This window comes from Stegastes partitus, unplaced genomic scaffold, assembly GCF_000690725.1.
Source record: "Stegastes partitus isolate 25-593 unplaced genomic scaffold, Stegastes_partitus-1.0.2 Scaffold456, whole genome shotgun sequence".
Lineage (NCBI taxonomy): Eukaryota > Metazoa > Chordata > Actinopteri > Pomacentridae > Stegastes > Stegastes partitus.
Genome location: NW_007578187.1, coordinates 419,252 through 438,091, shown reverse-complemented (window position 1 = coordinate 438,091; position 18,840 = coordinate 419,252). Strand labels below are relative to the sequence as shown.

Here is an 18,840-nt window from a genome sequence, read left to right as displayed (position 1 = left end):
ATATAGGCGAACATAACAACCCCCTCCACTGTTCTATTTCCTTTGTGCTCAGAACTGGAGTCACGTCCAATAACTACTACTTGTTGTTGTTTTAACACACTCACATCACAGTTGAAGATTGTTGGATCCTACCCAACAATGGAAACAGAAAGGCTGAAAAAGGCCCAAACAGGGCTCGGTTCCTGTAAAAGTTTGCCGCCCCGAGTTCCGTCAGTGGAAAACCGCCTATTATTTGTGTTCAAAATCAGTTAAATGACGGTTAAATGACTCCAATATGACAACTTGCCTTTGTGTAGTTTTACATTGTTCAAGCAGAGTCGTGGGCGAGCTGGTGTGCTTGAGCTGCAATGAATGGGTAGAGGTGCGAGAATCCAACTTATTTTTAGGTTTGAAAGGGGTTATTTTCATGGTTCAAAAAATGCTAAATATGTGATTTTAATATATGGAGATGAATTTTCAAGGGTTCAATCAATGACCTGCAGATGGACTTCATGTGGTTGCAGGTGCCTGGTAAACTGTAGGTGGTGGTTGCCATGGATATTCCAGTCGGTTGCCAGGGAGCATCGCGAGGTTACCGAGATGTATTTGGCGTTCGCCGTAGCGGTCGAGGTAGTATCAGCGGAGTATTTGGTATGAGTAGCAGTAGCGTAGCGTGACGCGATATACGAAGAAATATTCAGCACCAAGGAGAGAGAAATCCAAATGTTTGTCTCTGTCGCCCCCCAGCGGCCACATGGAGTAATGACAGGAATTATAAAAATAGCAAAAATAATAATAATACCAAAAAAATTAAAATTTTAGCCTTTTTGTTTGAATATTACTGCAAAACACATGTATTGCTCATAGATACAGACACAGGAGAGTTATATTTTAAATAATTTAATTATTCTCCAATACAGTATCTCGAACAAAAAACATGTTTTGACAGATTTTAAAACAAAGTATAAAATGCATCATGGTTGCTTTATTTCGAAATATATATATTATTATATTATAAGAATTTTAAAAAGACAGAATTTGGTGAACATGTGTCTAAGTAAGAATGCATTGCTGATACAACTTTTTTTCCCCCCCAAACAAACACAGGTTGTGTTGGGTTTTTTTTTCTTTCTTTATCGTCTACTAGTGGACATTATTTTTATCATAGTATTAATGATGTCATTTTTTTAAAAGATCTGCTCCGGTGTGAGATGACTTCAGCTCGTTGAGATGTGCCTGTAGTATTGTGGTGTCTCTTTAAAGGAAGGGGGAGTGTAGAAGAGGGACAGAGGAAAGAGATGAATAGAAGGCACCAGAACCACCTACCATGACCAAGTGCGCTGTAAATGTAGGACAGAAATTCGAGTGGAATACAAACGGATCATCCGGCGACAGATTCGAGGGAAAACCATGTTCGGATGTGCCTTATCTGATCCAAATATTTTTAAACATGGCACCATACGCGATCATAGGAACACAGGGAAACTATTTTTCCTCCCAAATCTCTCTTGCATTCTGAAACGGAAAAGAAGAGTGGCAGTAAATTGCATCCCTGTGGTATCTTTCTCCGATTATCAATGGTAGGCATTGCATAATTCACCCTTATCCACCGGAGCCATTTGGTTCCTCCTCTTTGGGAAAGAGGGGGACGCCAGAAAAAAAAAAAAAAAAAAAAGGAAAGAAAAAAAAAAAAAAAAGAACCCGACTTCATCCAGTGGCTGCCTTCTCGGTGGTGCCTGCAATTGTTTGGCAATGCCCTTTTCTCTCTTAGGAAGGACTTGCAGACAGTAGCGAGGGGAACAAGCGGGGGAAGGATGCATTTAACGCTGGATGTGTGCTGCATTCAGGGAGATTCGGCAGTAACAGCAGCTCTAGCAGAAACAGCGAGTGCGGAGGGCCTGGGAAGCACCCAGCCCCACTATCTCCTCCTTTTCCTCCCCCCCTGCAGGACCATGCTTGCGTGAGGGATGAGGCTGTGCACAGGGACACCAGGCCAGAGCTGCGGCCTACTTCTCACAAGAGCCGGTCTCTCGACTGCAAGATCTGTGAACACATTGCCACCATCAAATCAGCATCTTTGGTACGCAGCTCCCTCTCTCCAAACCGTTTGCATAAAAAAAAAAAAAAAAAAAAAAAACGTGTGCGCGTGGGTTATTAGTGTGTGCGCGTGTGCGTGACAGAAAGAGAGAGAGAGTGTGTGTGTGTGTGTGTGTATGCGCGCGTACTTGGCGGCGCGGGGATGGGGAGGGAGGGAAGGGGGTGTCTGTGTTCTCAGCTGTACATCTGTAGTCATGGCAACCGGATCCTGTTAATGGATGTCATTTTTTTTTTTTTTCCTCCATCCTCAGCTTCCCTCTCTGCCTCTGCTTTTATGTGTGTGCATTGCATTTATATGTATTCCATGTAAATCTCCGCTGCCTGCTGTCTTTCACCAGCGAGGTTTGGGCTTTTTTGTCATGGATCGTAAAAGGTGCACGTCCACGTAGTCTCTCCATTGTTGTCCTGTTTGATCTCGAGTCCAGTAGTGGTGTCACATAGGAGTGCTACTTATTCATCAGAAGTGAAGTGGCTTGATGAAACCACAGAGGTGTTATCCTGTTGGATGTGTAGTAATCTGAGCTTAGTTTGCAGATTTTTTTTTGTTTACCTCTGTACAGTGTGAAGTTGCTCCTTTGTGCCTGCTCAGTTTCTTTCTTCCTCCTGTCCAGGGCATCAGGTAGATCCAGGAGCATGAGCAGGACTTTGAGCTGCGGGAGCAGATGTCTGGGTATAAGCGCATGCGGCGACAGCACCAGAAGCAGCTGATCGCCCTGGAGAACAGGCTAAAGGCCGAGATGGATGAGCATAGGCTCCGGCTGCAGAAGGAATTAGAGACACATGCGAACAACACTTACATTGAGCTGGAAAGACTGGCCAAACGGCACGCTGCTCAAACAGACAAAGAGGTACAGCAGGTGTTAGTTGTGAATGAGTAGGAATCTGAAGAGTGAGTTGATTCTCTTCAAGTCAAACTTGTGTGTGTGTACTTTAGGGCAGGCATGAAATACAGGGTGATCATATTCAATTATTTTAATGTCTCTTCACAGATGAAGTCAGTTGCAGCAGAAGAAAGGCGGATCCAGCAACAGATTGTTGCTCAGCAAAAGAAAGAGCTGACTTCTTTCTTAGAGAACCAGAAAAAGGAATACAGGATTTGCAAAGAGAAGATCAAGGATGTAATTATTCTGAACAATTAAGTCAATGACGTTGTATCTTGAAACATAAGAATGTCTTCACATCATCATGCAAACTTCATTCGCTCTGTTCTGGTCCCGGTGTAGGAGATGAATGAGGACCCTTGTACACCCAAGGAGGAAAAACAGGAGCGTCTGTCGAGGCACAAAGAAACAATGCAGCGCTCTCAGGCTGAGGAGGAAGCTCATCTTCTGGCCCAACAGAGGCTGGTCTACGACCGGAGCTGTAGGGCCCTGAAACGCCGGAGTCTGGTCAGGAGGCATGAGTTTGAACAGGAGCAACTAAGAGAGGTAGTGCAATTTCCTCACATCGTGTTGTTGCTGTTTTTAGAAGGTATTTGGACACAAGAACATTTTGTGACACACTGTGGATGTGATTACCAAAACAGGTTCCACAAAATCCTTATAATGACTTTTTTTTTTTTGTTAAAGTATCAGGCTGAAGCTAACAACCAGTTTAAGTATGAATAATCTGTTGTATAGGTTCAATAAATCCTTTAATTGCTTCAGCTACTGAAAAATATCATTGACAAGATGCCAGCATAAAGTTATATCTTAAAATTCTCACAAACGTTCATGAAACAAAAATAAACAACATTGTGAAAATTCTCACAAACGTTCATGAAACAAAAATAAACAACATTGTGAATGTGTAGACAAGTAAGATTTGGGATTTTTGCTGAGCACAAACCTTCTATTGGACAAGGAAAAGGATTTGAACAAGGCATTAAATGGTTTCCTAAAAGAAAAAGCCCTGCAATTATAATCTAACATCTCCAATGTAAAGCAGTATGTCGTCTGCATCTGTGTGTAGCAGAAATGCCTAACAAACATGTGAAGTTGAAAAGGTAAGCACTTAACACCAGAAATTAACCAGTCAGACCAGTCAAATGCTGTGAATTTACATGACAATATATGCAACGAAGCAAAGTATGTACTAAGACACAAAGTCAATCAACCAGCCCCACAATCTTCTTGTCGCAGGAGCTGAACAAGAAGAGGACCCAGAAGGAGATGGAACATGCCCTGATGATCCGGCAGGACGAATCCACCCAGGACCTGGAGCGCCGGCAGCTGCAGATGCTACAGAAGCTGCGTATTGAACTCATCCGGCTGCAGCACCAGACCGAGCTCGAAAACCAGGAGGAGTACAACGGCCGGCGGCAGAGAGAACTGCACAGGAAACACACTCTGGAGCAGCGGCAGCAGCCCAGAAACCTCAAGGTGCAGAAAACTTTCTCTTTGCCACTTTGGTCCATGTGCTTATTCAGTGAGCAGACGTCTAGAAAAACTCATTTTAAGACGTTTGTAAAGTTTGTTCAGAAAATGGAAATGAAGATGTGCAGCTGCTGTACATCTCCTCTCTTAGTCTGTTCCTCAGTTGTCCAACCTGGAGAAAAACATTAACTATGATGCCACGAGAACTGCTTCTTCCAAAAATATGTTATAGCCTTAATAAACCTACATCTTTACTCCTTTCCTTCCTTCATCTTATAATACAGTGGTGAAAAGCTAACTTAAATCGACTGAAATGTTCAAGGGCGTTGCAAAAAAAAGTAATTAATTATGCCACTCTATCAACTTCAAATGCAGTGGTTTACTTCAAACTGAAAAGGGTCGACTGAGGACTCGGCGAAACCGTCAGTTTTTGCATCCACAAGTCAAACCAATCAATTAAATTCAGAGCGGTATTGAAAGAATCACAACTAACTCTTGAACTAAATGCTGAACTTCATTCTGCATCTATGTGTTGGAGCAAATTTTAGCCAGAAACCAAACCTGCCTAAAGTCACATGAAACCAACTCTAACACCTCCAATTTACCCCTCTGCAGACGCTGGAGATGCAGATCAAGAAACAGTTCCAGGATACTTGCAAGGTGCAGAACAAGCAGTACAAAGCTCTTAGGAACCACCAACTGGAGGTGTCTCCCAAAGGCGACCACAAAACCATCCTGAAGGGCCTGAAAGAGGAGCAGACACGCAAGCTGGCTGTACTGGCTGAGCAGTACGAACAGAGCATCAACGAGATGATGGCTTCACAAGCGGTACGGCGACTGTGAAGCATCTTGTCATGAATGGCAAAAGTGGGCCTCGTTCATCAATTTTATTTAAACAATAAGTTCCTCTTCGAAGCAGATTAAGGGTTTATAGTGACCTTTAAACACCACTTTTGTGATTTTTTTTGTCCTGTAGTTTGATAAATAAGGCTAAACTTTTAACAGCTCTAAGGTGAACATGTGTAATGTTTGTGACCGACTCTATCCTGCTTGGCCTCTAGATGCGACTAGAAGCAGAGCAGGAAACAGAGTGCCAAGCTCTGAAACAGCAGCTGAAGCAAGAGATGGAGCTCCTGGACGCCTACCAGAGAAAAACCAAGTCACAGATGGAGACCCAACATGAGCGAGAGCAGCAGAAACTTGAGCAGAAGGTCTCCATACGGAGAGCGCACCTTGAACAGAAGGTAGGTTTAAGATCAAAGCTGTTGTAAAATACTTGAAATAAATGCAGCGTGGTACCACACTTTATAAAAATGACCTCATGCAGGTAGACAGCATCCAGAAGGGCAACTTGTAGGCTGACAACGTTATCAGAGCTGCAGTTTTGTCAGTTGATGTCACCACAGATAGATGCAGATGCTTCTAGTTTGGAGTTTAGAGTTGGGAAGGCAGTCGAGGAAACACCAGAGCCTACTGGTTGACTGTTGCTTAGTTGAGGGTGGATGTGTGTTGGAGCACAACTGGTGAAGCTCATGTGTCACTAAGCCGCCAATAGAGTGAGTAAAAGGACTGCACTGTGTTGGAAACTGGGACTTCCTATTTGTCAGAGGTTCCTTCGACCCCCAATGCCGTCTGCATAAAACCATTTTTTGTTCAAATCTTTTCATTCACGCTGGCAGATAAACAAACTTGAAACTGAAAATTCTCAACAGTGATTGGATGGAATGTGGTGAAATTTTGTCCTGGAGTTCATAGCCTCTAGAGCAGGGGTGTCGAATCCTGGTCCTTGAGGGCCGCAGTCCTTCATGTTTTAGATGTTTCCTTCTTCCAACACACCTGATTCAAATGATCAGGATCGTTATCAGGCTTCTGCAGAGCTTGATGATGAGCTGATCATTTGAATCAGGTGTGTTGGAAGAGGGAAACATCTAAAACTTGAAGGACTGCGGCCCTCGAGGACCAGGATTCGACACCCCTGCTCTAGAGGAAGAAACCTTTTGACTTCCCCTGACTTTTCCTCTAATTACACAGTGAAGTTGGTGCTTAAATATTGAAGGAATTGTGAAGAAATCTGGTGCACAAATGTATCTCTTCCACTGGATTTAGGGGGGGGCATCATCTGGTGTTTAATTTGTTCAGTAGTTTGGTTTTATGACTAAATACCTGCCAAACTGTTGGCGTTCCCATTAGACTCTGTGTTTAGTGCTCGTTAGCAACGTGTTGAACACAGTAAATGCTGTACCTGCTTATCCATTACCATGTTTGCAGTGTCATTGTAGCGTTTTACCTTGCTGACATTGGCATTGAATTGAAAACGTCACTCTGCTAAGTACAGCTTCACAAAGCTCCTAGCCTCACTGTTGACTCTTGATCTTGCTTCTCCTTTCTTCTCACCTTATTAGAACCAAAAATAGTTTAAGTAGTAACTCCTTATCTTTACAATAAACTAGACTTTGCTAGTTATTTCACCAAACAAGGACACATTTCATTCTTTTTTTTGTTTTACGAGATATGTATGAACAAATTACTGAATCACAGAAAACACATTTATCTTATGTTTGATTATGAAATATTTTGTGTGAAAAGCAGAAATTTCAGATAACAAAACGGAAAGAGTTCATCCACTAATGAACAAGTAAAATGATGCTGCTTGTATTTTGTTGACTCTAAAGTGACTGAAAATGGTTGCAGAAAATCATCTAAAGCCAGAGAATGCACCTTTAAATTGTTTAGTCTGTCTAAAATTTTAAGTTTGCTGACATATATCTGACAGGAGGACACAGTTAGTCTTAACATTCCAGGCGCTAGAGAAGGTAGTGTTTGGTAAATTTGCTAAAAAAAACAATTTTAACCAATAATCAGTAACTACAATAGCAGAATAACTCTTGGTGGATTGAAATACCAACTAATTATCTTGGATGTAGCGGTGGCATTGGAGCAAGGCGGTTATCCATCCATCCATCCATCCATCCATCCATCCATCCATCCATCCATCCATTAGCTGTACCTGCTGGAGCCTCTTCTAGCAAACACTGGAGCAGACCAGCAGTTAACCTATGAAGCATGTTTGGCCTGTGGGAGAAAGCTGAAGCACCCAAACACAGGGAGAACATGTAAACTCCAGACAGGAGGCCCAGTGGACCAGCAGGTTCAAAACCGTGACCCTCTTGCTGTGGGGACGGTGCCCACCACTGCTCCACCGTACCAGGAGTCAGTCCATCTCAGATCATCACATTTTTAGAACGGTTTCTGCCCGACCATCGCTGATTTTCCTGAACTGTTTATAGCATAAAATCTGGATATTTATAAAGATATTTGTGAAATCATAGCTGGATGTGTTAAATACTATCTGAGATTAAGCTTTTTTTTAAACTGCAGGTCCAACTTATTCAGAAATCTGAGGCTATGTTTCAATGATCTCAGGAAGCATTAAAGACAAAAGTGGGAAATTTTCACAGTTATGTTTTTATCATACCATTGGTTCAGAATGCTGTAGGGCAGGGGTGGGCAATCCTGGTCCTCGAGGGCCACAATCGTGCATGTTTTAGATGTTTCCCTCTGATTCAAATGATCAGGATCGTTATCAGGCTTCTGCAGAGCTTGATGATGAGCTGATCATTTGAATCAGGTGTGTTGGAAGAGGGACACATCTAAAACATGCAGGATTGCCCACCCCTGCTGTAGGGTCTGAAAATGACAAATATGCCCATATTAAAGACACTAGTAACCATTTTGGAACTCTGAATTCTGCTTGGATTAGGTTATGTACCAGTAATATTGTTTGTGTGGTACAACTTGTCATACCTGCCCAAACAGTTGTGAAAGTTGAATTAAAGTCCATTTTGTTTTCATTTTTGTGACCAAGTATTTCATAATTAAAACAACTGCATATGTCTTGTTTTGTATTATTGTGGCATGCAACTATATATGTTTCAGAGCTCAAAGACTTTTCAAAGTTTTCATAGTGGCTTCTATATATATATATACACACACACAGACTATTTGATCTTCTTGTCCAATAGTACAGGTTCCAAATCAATAGTATGATGAGAAAAAACTGAAAAAAATTAGGCTTTTATCTTTAATAGTCCCTGAAATAATAATTGTTGTTTTAAAAAAAAAAGTGCTTAAAGTGGATTGATGAGCAGTTTTTTTTTTTAAAGAATATTGTCTCAGAAAGTAGTTGATATGTCAGTCTAGAATTTCACATATATCTTTTCAAATATCTATGCAGTAGTTTATAAAGTTTCAGCAAAATCGGAGATGGTCGAGCAAAAGGCGCCTGATGATTTGAGATGGAATAACTCCCCACCTCAGGCTAAACTCATTTAAAATCTGATTAACTTTTGGAGCATCTTACTAATAAAGTTTTGGAGTTACTGGCAAAAAACACAAATTGCAAAACTCAAGCTAAAAAAAAAGAAGAAGTGTCCATACAACAAAATGACCACCACGACGTGTTTCTGATTCCAGATTGAAGAGGAACTGGCCGCACTTCAGAAGGAACGCACCGAAAAGATCAAGCACTTGTTGGAACGTCAGGACAGAGAAATTAACGGTTTTGACACAGAAAGTAGAAGCCTCGGCTTTGGAAGCCTGGGATCTCTGGACTTCCCCAAAGAAGACAACAGATGAAAGTGGATTTATCTTTAGAGGACAACATATCCGTGCCCTTTTCACGTCCACTTGACCGTTTGTCACGTCCACGGTGACAAAACTGGATAACTTTCTCTCTTACTTTTCTTCTCTCTTAGATATTGCATCTTCGAATCGAGGTGTTACGTGCAATGAGAGCTTCTTTTGTGAAACTTGAAGGGGGAAAAGTGAAACAAAAGAATCTACAACAACAACAACAACAACAACATGTCAATAAAAATCAAACCTAGTCAGTGTAACTTCAAAAACCTATGTGTTCAAAGTAAGAAGACTCTTTCCTCCATGCCATTTCCTCCTTTTGGTATGAATTGAATAAATCAGGAAATTTTAGTAAAATGGGCACTTTGATATGTTTAAGTAGAAACCCATCATGTTCATATGATGCTTAATGTGTGTGTTACATGGAGGGACATTGTGGAATGTGAGCTGCGGACTCCCCCGTGGTGTTAAGCTGCTTTGTCTTTTTTTTATTTTTTTTAAATCAGTTTTATTTATTTTTGTTTTAATCTCTGAATGTGAATATTACTGTATGGGGTCACTGGATAGTCAGAGTTTATTCATTTTTTTTTTACTTTGTTTTTTATTGTTTTTCATACTTCCATATTGTGCTTATGCATACAGTATACTGTGGTCCCTCACTTTTTTTCTAGGCAACGGTTCTTATCTTTTCTTTTCTTTGATATGTAGACTCAATTGGCATTAGCTTGATCAACCCGTTTTTATCTTCTACACAATTCAAGATCCCACTTGGTAAAAACTGCTTATTATTGCATGCACTTTAAGGACAAATTCAGGTTGTGAAGTGAAGCATGAATCTGTCAAGAGATTTTAGCTGTTTGTAAATAAAAGTGGTCATAGCGTTTTTTTTTTTTTGTTTGTTTTAAGCCTATGGATACTGGACATAAGCGCCATATTTGATATGATAATTTCACAAATGCCTTTATTTAAGTTGTGCCTGAAGCAGATTTTAGTTACGTGTTTGTTATATCTATATTTTACTTACTGAGGCCGGCACCATTATGTTTTGGGTTCATCTAAACTTGTGTGAATCATTTAATGTTCACTAATCAAAGTTCTTGTAAAGGAAAAATGGTGAGAATTGTGCTGTATAATTTTTGATATGAATATTTGTACATGAGAACATAGCTAGAATATACAGAGACACTGGTCTATTACTGATAACAGAGCTTAATGATAAAGATTTTTGCTTCATTTTGTTTTTTTTGTTTTTGTTTTTATAATATAGAGAAATGGTCATACAATAGCTCAATATATTGCTAAGTCGAACCACTAGACTGTCAGATTGTATAAATGCTGGTGAATGGAACCACAGACTTCTTACGATATCAGTGCGAGGATCTTTTGCAGGTCCTACAAAAGCAAAACATAACGACATGTGGGTCCTGGATTGCATTTGAGTAATTAGTGTCTAATGATAAGATTTACATATTTTTCGCCATGTTCATTATGGTCATTGAACAGGTTGCACAATTATTCCATTTGTACCGAATGGAACGATAATTGTTTGGTGCTTAATTTCTAATACCACCTTTAGCCTTGTAGTTTTTTGTCTTGGAGAGATGATTGATTTTTACAAAATGTGAGCATTTTGAAAACCCCCTCTGAGTCAAAACACTACTAAGTTTTTCTCATGACATATTTAGAGTGCCCCATGCAGTGAAACCCTCTAAAAATGAAGTTATATGTATGAAAAAATAAATACTATTTTATCATGGGTCAGTTTTTGAAACACTGTTCGATGTGGTGGTCTTGAATGCAACCCTGTTATTCTGTTTTAACGGGTGTTTCTCTACCTGTATTTTTTCATTTCAGAGCCACAACTTGTATTAGTCATGTTCCTCACAGGGCTGAAAGGTGGAAGGCGTCCCCTGAATTCAACAAAGTATTTTTAAAACGGAGGAAGACGATGACGTTTAGTTTTCCGATGGCAATAGAACTCAAACGCTCTTGTTTTACGCGTCGACACCTAAAATTCTGAATTTGTTACGTTCGACCAGAGTGTGTTCTGAACTTCTGAGTGGCTCCGCTAGATTTTATCAGCCTTTTACATTTTCATGAACTTTCTGAAATTTGATGATGCAGTAAAGCCTTTTGTCTGGTCACATATAAACTGAAGCCTTGTGGACAAATGGTTCCATTAAAAAAAAAGGAAGAAAAAAAAAAAAAAGTGCTGTTGGGGTGCTTGAATAAGTTTGCCTGAGAGCTTCAGAACAATTATGAACCTTACAATTTGTGTGACTTTTACGTTAATAGAAAGATGTATTTAGTTAGAATAAAGGGGGACTTTCCTAAAGAACTTTATTCACCATTTCCTGTGCAGTTCAAAGACAAAATAAAAGAGATTCTGTTGCAAAAAAACAAAAAAGGAGTCTCGATCAACATCCTGCATCTTATGACAGTGCATTTCTTATTGTATGTGGTTGCATTTCCCTGTAATGCTCTTCTTATGTGGTGTGGGACTTCTCACTTTTGCTTTTCTTTGGTGTGATGTGACCGCTGTGACCTACATTGTGTCTAATGCTGTTTATCGCAACTTACTGTAGGCTACAACAAAACAAAGAAAACCAGTAACCTGAAATGGGAACAAGAGGTGAGAGGGAAGTTGCACTGCAGAGCGTCCAGCTTTTTTTTTTCTTCTTCTGTTTTGGCTTTCTTGTATGTCAGTGCTTGATTTAGGTGTTAAATGTGACCCTTTTTTGGCATGTCTGCCTTGTATACACTGGCAGGAACCCGACTGAAGTTTCCTTGAACTGTCAACGTCTGCGGCACCGTCTGCACACATGTACCACAACCCTTCTGGGGGCAACTGGAAAGCCCCGAGAAGAGTGGCAGAAGAGTGGTTAGCCTTTACCTGAAGTAGTGCTGACAGGATTGTGGTGCGTTGAGTTCCCCCTGGCTTTTCTCGTGTAGCTCGTGGTTTGACGAAACAACATCTAACGTGTCGGTGCCATCAGAAAAAAACAACCGGCTCACGCTGAGATGTTTCACTTTCAGAGCGCAGCTAACCTGTTGCTCCCACACTCTGCCGTCCTGCAGTCTGAACTGTAACCACCCCGTCATGCACAACTCATCAAAAACGTCTCTCCAAGCAGAAGTGACCTCAGTCCTACAAGCATGTTGCGGTGGTGACGATGGGATTAGACAACACATAAAAAAACCCCAGTTTGTATTATTTCCATGTTTCACATGTTCTGACTCAGTTCAAATCCCTGGAAGGCGCAACAACCACAATATACACCAATGAAATCACCACCGGATAGTATGAGCTGCCCGTCTGAGGCCTAAACTTGTGATGTGATGACACTAACGTATCACCTAGTTGAGCGAAACAGACCCACCCCTTTACGCACTTGTACGAGTTTCTGATTGAGAAATGCATTTCCTCTGACCTTGCCAGCTTCCTGTGCGAATGCCCACATGAAAATCTGGTTTCAAAAAGACGCACGCGGTCTCAGAAGAAACAAGAAACAGACACGAAATTCAGCAGAACTATTTACAAAAAAAAAATCTAAATGTATTGCCAACTACATTTCAGAAACTCCCTCTGTCTGGTAAACAGTGGGGTTTTCGTGCATGTTGTTTTCTGCTACCTTTGAATTTCTTGATTACTTTGTGGATAAACTATGAGTTAATCATGGCTGCGTCTGGACGCCAGATGATTCGAGACTGTTGCAACTCGAGCAACTTTACAGGTTTTGTGACCTCACAGGAAAAAATGCATAAGGTGCATCATCAATATACAGATCTGTGCATTGCTCACTTTTGCTTCCTCTCACACACTGACTAAGCTCTTACCTACTCACCCACAGTCTCTAGAGGGAGGTAGATAGCACGGCAGCGAATGGTGTCAAAGGGGAGGCTGACCTCAGTCCTTAAATTATCTCCTTACACTGCTTTGTTCCTCAAGTGATTTAAACATATATTTTCCGTGCACAAATAAAAGGAAGTGCTGTTAAAAAAAAACATTTGCACTAAAATCTAAGTTCACACAGCTGGTAATAATGGAGTGGACAATGCCCCTACATGCCTGTCCACAGTGGAGGCATGTAGGGACATTGTCCACTTGTTTGATATGGGAGGAAGAGAGAGAGAGAGAGAGAGAGAGAGAGAAAAAAAAAATGCACACACGAATGAGAGGAGGAAATTCTGGGAAATTTGGTTGCCTCACAAAGAGCACGTCATTTCCTCCTATGACAAATGTGTGGTTTCTGTCTTTTTAAAAAGTTTTAGAGGAGTGTGATTATGACAAGTCCGCAGAATTTGCCTGATACCCAGAGGAGAATGAATGGTCATGTGAAGAGCATGAATTTTCAACAGTTTATGGAATCTGCAACAAGTAAGTTTGATTGCATCTACTTTTTTAATTTAATGGAAACGTGTAATAGAATTAAACGCTTTTGGAAACTGTGGTTGACCTTTAGCTGTTGTGAAACTAACTGAAAGTTTCAGTTTCCTGCATGAAATTAGTTTTTTTTTTTTGAACAGTTTGGGGAATCTGCCCAAGTTTAAGAGTAACTGAGAACGTTTGAAGGCATCTCAACGTGCTGTAGCTCTATGTAGTGATAGAAGTCAGAGAATACAGCAGACTTCAGGTGTTTTGTTTTTTATTTAAAGCTTGCTGAATGCTTACTAGGTAAAGAAAGTATTTTTATCTCTCTTGCTCTGCACTTGTGGTTTTAACATGAAGTTCCCCTCACCCATGGGATGTAGGATAACCATAACTGACCAGTTCCTTTCTCCTCAGCATTACTCTCTCTCCTGCTGATCATGGCTGTTGATTCAACAAGAACTGTGGCGGCAAGCAGAAACCAGCAGTGTGGGAATGCTCTGCAACAGACTTTGAAGCTCACCCGGCTTGTACGAAAGGAATCCACCGACCTAATCAAAACTTATGTGAGTACAGGCATAAAACTGCTTCATCTCACTTTGCTGTGCCTCATCAGCTTGCACAGCACCTTTTCAAGACAGAACACACTGACAGCTCATGCTTCTCTCTATCAGGGTCTTATTCTGTGTTTTTCTTTTGTCTTTTTTGGTGCAGAAAGCCTCTCAAGGAGAAATGTCAGATCTCTTCTGCGAGGTGTCGGTGAACAACATCCCCGATCCCAACATCTCCGGGCTGGATCCCTCCGAGAAGATAGTGAGCATCTACACACATCTCCAAGAGTTCATCCCACATTTTACGCGAGTGTACGAGCAGCAGACGGACTTGCAGTCACCCAGCAGCCCGCTGCTGGCTGAGCTCATCAGCGTCAACAGTCGCAGCAGGAACCTGGCTGTTGTCGTAAAGGGCTTTTATCAGAGCCTCTTCCCAAACCTGCCTCTACCGGAGCCGGCGGGCGGACCGACGACGCTACCTCCGCCTCAGAACATCTTCCAGCAGAAGGTCTACGGCTGTGTGGTCCTGAAAACCTACAAGAAGTTCCTGTTAGATGTTTCCAAAGTACTGAACAATATAAAAGGTAAAGTCTGCAGAAGGAGGATACAAATGAACGCACTCTTTTTCTGAAGACCGCCCGAGACAGTCCAGCAGCACTTGAACTCACTGGGCTGATAAAAGACTTAAAAATGTATGAAGATGGCTGGTACATCAATGTAATGGAGCCTATTTATGGTATTTAATATTTATTTTCACGTGAGAGGAACGCTGTTCAAAGAGTGCAGAGATGTCTCCCAGCAAGTTATGTATATTTAATTTGTGTAATGTTATGTAAGGTTCTGAGTTGCAAACTTATTTGATGTACACAGAATTCTATATAAAAGCAAATACTTTGCAGCTGTACTTCTTTGTCGCCTTTGATTTCTCCGTGTGGTTGCATCAGTAATGCATGTCTGACAGTCTCAGAAGAGTAAACTTAAATACAAATCTCTTTCTACAGTGGCTTTTTTTTTTTGGTTTGTTTTTTAACTAAAAGTCTCAAAAACACTGCAAAAGCATCGTGTGTTGTTTTCTGCAAACAATCAAGTCCAGCAAGAGGGGTTAAAAGAAAATCAGGAAGCTGCTGAGACGCTGACTATGTGATATCAGCTCAGAATGACGCATGTGTTCGACACAAGGCTGCATCAGATAGGAAAGATTTCATGAAACTGGCGGGCTGTCTGGCCAGTCACAAGGTGTGGGAGTGTGTGGGTCAGATTACTGTATGTGTTCAAAGTTTGCACACTTGCATCTTTATATAGATGGAGATGCGAGTGTGTGCCGGGTGGAGTGGGGAGGGGGAAACAAACAAACAAACAAACAAACAAAGAAATCCTGCAGAATTACCCATTTTTAAATAGAACATTATTAATACCTGCGTGCACACTTAGATAAAGAATATTTTTATTGAAATGAAGTAATTCTTTGCTAAACTTTCCTCAGGTCACAAGCTCTCAGGAAACTGGAAGTAGATGGGGGATTCACTCTGGGTCATGAATCAAGTTCCCTGTTATAACTTGGTCTTATTTAAAGCACAAACACAGAGGGTACCTCAGGGCAACAGTCATTCTTCAGGCTACATTATTCATCTATTTTCACTACCCTCTTAATGCTTTACAGCATCTCAGTGGGCACCAAGTCTCCTCCAGTAGATAGAGTCACAAGTCCTCACTGTGTTTTGTCTTTTTTCGCTGGTTGGAGGTAAAACCAGTGCAGTTTAAATGGCAACACACAGCACATGGCAACAGAACCAGACAGAGTTGGGCTTTGAAACCTTCTGCTGCAACCACTCAATCACCTGTTATTAGTCTGCAGCATATAAGAAATGTGCCTACTTCTGCCTAACCAGTGGGGTTTTTTGGGGGCGGCGGCTGTCAGACTGTGGTTAAAATTGAACTCTGATGCTCAGATGCTACAGGGGAAGACTAGTTACCTAAACTAACCTGAGATTGAAAAGACAGGCAGCTTTGGAGAGCTTTGTGTGAAACTGTGCAGCGAAACTTTGCTTCACAACTTTAGTAAAACTCTACTGTTCATAATCAGAAACATTATCATTCTAACAGCCGTTCACGATTACCTCCAGCTCAATTTAAAGTTGTTATTTCAAGACAAACAAATAGTTTTAGGGATTTTCAGAAATGGAAAAAACTTAGAACCTGCTGTTATATGATGGATCCTGTTTCTCTACAGAATCAAACACATCCTGGTCTATCTGATAAACTGTAATGACAAGCATTAACAATACAAACCTGAACCATCCATTATCTATACACCGTTTAATCCTCACTAGGGTCGCGGGGGGCTGGAGCCTATCCCAGGACCTCCCCTCACCCTGGACAGGTCACCAGTCTATCACAGGGCTACACTTAGAGACAGACAACCAAGCACACTCACATTCACACCTACGGACAATTTAGAATCACCAATTAACCTCAACATGTTTTGGGACTGTGTGTGAGGAAGCTGGAGAACCCGGAGAGAACCCACGCTGCACGGGGAGAACATGCAAACTCCACGCAGAAAGATCCCGGGTGTCCTCACCGGGACGTTAACCGGCGACCTTCTTGCTGTGAAGCAACAGTGCTAACCACTGAGCCACCTTACAGCCCTAAACCTGAACCACAATCATATATTTTAATATTGTTTATCAAGAAAAATGCTTGGCTTAGTAAAGTAAAAACACAAATTATACATTTTTAGTGATTCTAGTGATGCATCAAATCACTACAATGACTGAGAACCTGAACTCGTTGGACTTATGGAGGTTTCTCTCCTTAATATAAAACTGTAACGTCTCTATGACTTGTGCTGCTCATAAGAAAAACTTGAATTGAAAAACACATTAAGTATGTCAGAAATCCTGTTTTTTTTTTTTTTTGTGGCTATAGAAGTTCCACTGAAGGATCATTACAGAGTCAGGTGCAAGTTCAACAGTACTAACATGCTTTACATGTTTTCACCTGCAGGGGGCGGTATACACCAACAACTGAATACATGATACAAAGTCAGAATCACAATCTCAGTAAAACAACATTATTCCTAAAACATAGTGGAAAACATTTGCCAGACCACAGGTTATTCCTGTCAACATTTTTTTTTTCATGGTTTCTAACTTCTCACTTTCAGCCTTCAGACAGTACAGCCGGCCGGATACGTCTCACTTCCTATTTATACGTTTAATTTCGATGTTTTTCCTTTTATTTTGTTCCGATTATTGTTCTTGATGTTGAAATTATTGCATTTGCCACAAAATAAACTTGAAACAAGCAATAAAAGCAGAAGATTATCTAAAAATTGGGCCTCTAATATGAGGTCATTAAACTTCTGGAGCAGCAAAATGTTTATTTCACACTTTTATTGCGTGTTGGACTGACACAGGGTCAGACTTGACGCATCGCTGTCTCCCAGATAGAACTTAACCGCTCGTAAAAATAACTCATTTTCTCTAGTATTCTCTAACTCACCTCCTGTTGTGACGTGCTCGGACTGTTAAAGGGAAGTTGTGTGTAAAATATTGGACGGAAACGTTTACCACAGATGAAGCAATTAGTGAAGGTTCCACGAGTCATTGACTTTTTTGAGAAACTGTGGAGTTTTCATTCCCATCATCGACTGTTCCTCCTGCTAATCACCGGCTGTAACTTTAACAGGTGATAATAATAGCGTTCGTACGGTGACGCAGAACAGCTTCTGAGCAAATTAAAACTTCTATTAAGGTCTGCATCACCTCCACTTTTTAAACGAGGCGTGATTACATTCTGAGCGTCTTGCACAACAACACTCCCGTTTCCTTTTTTTTTTCATTTAGAAATACACATCATAAAGTCAGTTCCGTTTCATGGGATCTTTTATTGTGCAAATATAGTGTGCAGAGCATGCACCAAGTGTCATATTTGTGACATGAGTAGAAGGCATTTCATCTTTGTCCGACCATCGTGAGACACATCTCCACACATTCAAAGACAAACCTTTACATCCCTGATTACTGAGAGTTTATATTTATGGCAATAACAGTGTTCAAGGTTCTTCAAGCATCCATATTTGCATGCATAGTCATAGTCATATTGTCTGTTACGCAGTCGTGGATATTGGATTATTATTGCTTTGTCGAAATATTCATAGTTTATCTTTAAATCTGATTATGTCACGTTATTGCTTACAATCAAATCAGCTACTTCTAATACACCCACAGCATACATGTCGTCTTTGGATTTGCATAGTTATTTAAACATGAGTAAGGCATATATTCAGTGCAAGCGGCAAAACTACGGAAACAATAACGCTACGGTGAAAACCAGAATTTTGCATCGTCTGACTTTTCCCCACAGTCGCTGCATATCTTAGTGTACCAACCTCACTTGCACAGGGTTGTCGCGTCCATGTTCAAAAAGCGAATGTTCATCCTGGATTCGATTTCAAATTCGCTCAGCAGCTGCGAAACACAGTTGTAGATTATTTCAAACTCCTGTCAGTTCATCAGACATGACTCACAACAAGGATGACTGCAGATTTAAATGCAAAAGTACGTTAGTGTGTCTTCTGTGTACCGACCTTGAGGAAATGCTCAAAAGTGATTCCTTCATAGAATTCATCAGGTTCCTGAGTGACAAAAAGTGAAGTTACTGACTTTTGCTCAAAGCATCCAACTCAATCTTATCTTGAGACGCTGTAGCTAACGTACCATGTGACCCATGGAAATGCTGGCCACCTCCAGCATGGCTGCGTCGGCAATGCTCTTGGCTGTTTCCTTTCCTAGCGCTCCGCTGCGAGACAACAGCTCCTCCACCACCTGGACAGAAGAAAGAAAATAGAGCT

At 41.0% G+C, this 18,840-nt stretch overlaps 3 protein-coding genes across 3 annotated transcripts in view; 2 read left to right on the top strand and 1 right to left on the bottom strand.

Annotated features, from left to right (window-relative positions):
• Positions 1-579: 579 nt before the first annotated feature.
• On the top strand, positions 580-9,065 carry taok3b (TAO kinase 3b). Its single transcript, XM_008286496.1, is given in 9 exon segments — positions 580-630; positions 1,928-2,059; positions 2,688-2,924; positions 3,066-3,194; positions 3,300-3,503; positions 4,197-4,436; positions 5,046-5,258; positions 5,492-5,674; positions 8,904-9,065. Coding segments are annotated over 9 exon segments (1,551 nt in total).
• A 4,290-nt stretch (positions 9,066-13,355) lies between these two features.
• On the top strand, positions 13,356-14,889 carry m17 (IL-6 subfamily cytokine M17). Its single transcript, XM_008286493.1, has 3 exons — positions 13,356-13,443; positions 13,852-14,000; positions 14,149-14,889. Exons 1-3 carry the CDS (start codon positions 13,389-13,391, stop codon positions 14,614-14,616), a joined length of 672 nt encoding a protein of 223 aa, XP_008284715.1. The 5' UTR covers positions 13,356-13,388; the 3' UTR covers positions 14,617-14,889.
• Positions 14,890-17,854: 2,965 nt separating this feature from the next.
• tescb (tescalcin b) overlaps positions 17,855-18,840 on the bottom strand; it is a 7,000-nt gene continuing 6,014 nt past the window's right edge. Inside the window, exons 6-8 of the mRNA XM_008286492.1 lie at positions 18,707-18,814; positions 18,577-18,624; positions 17,855-18,457 (exon numbers count right to left, since the gene is read on the bottom strand). Coding sequence (XP_008284714.1) covers positions 18,380-18,457; positions 18,577-18,624; positions 18,707-18,814 — 234 coding nt within the window. The 3' untranslated portion in view covers positions 17,855-18,379. The remainder of the gene's footprint in view (positions 18,458-18,576; positions 18,625-18,706; positions 18,815-18,840) is intronic.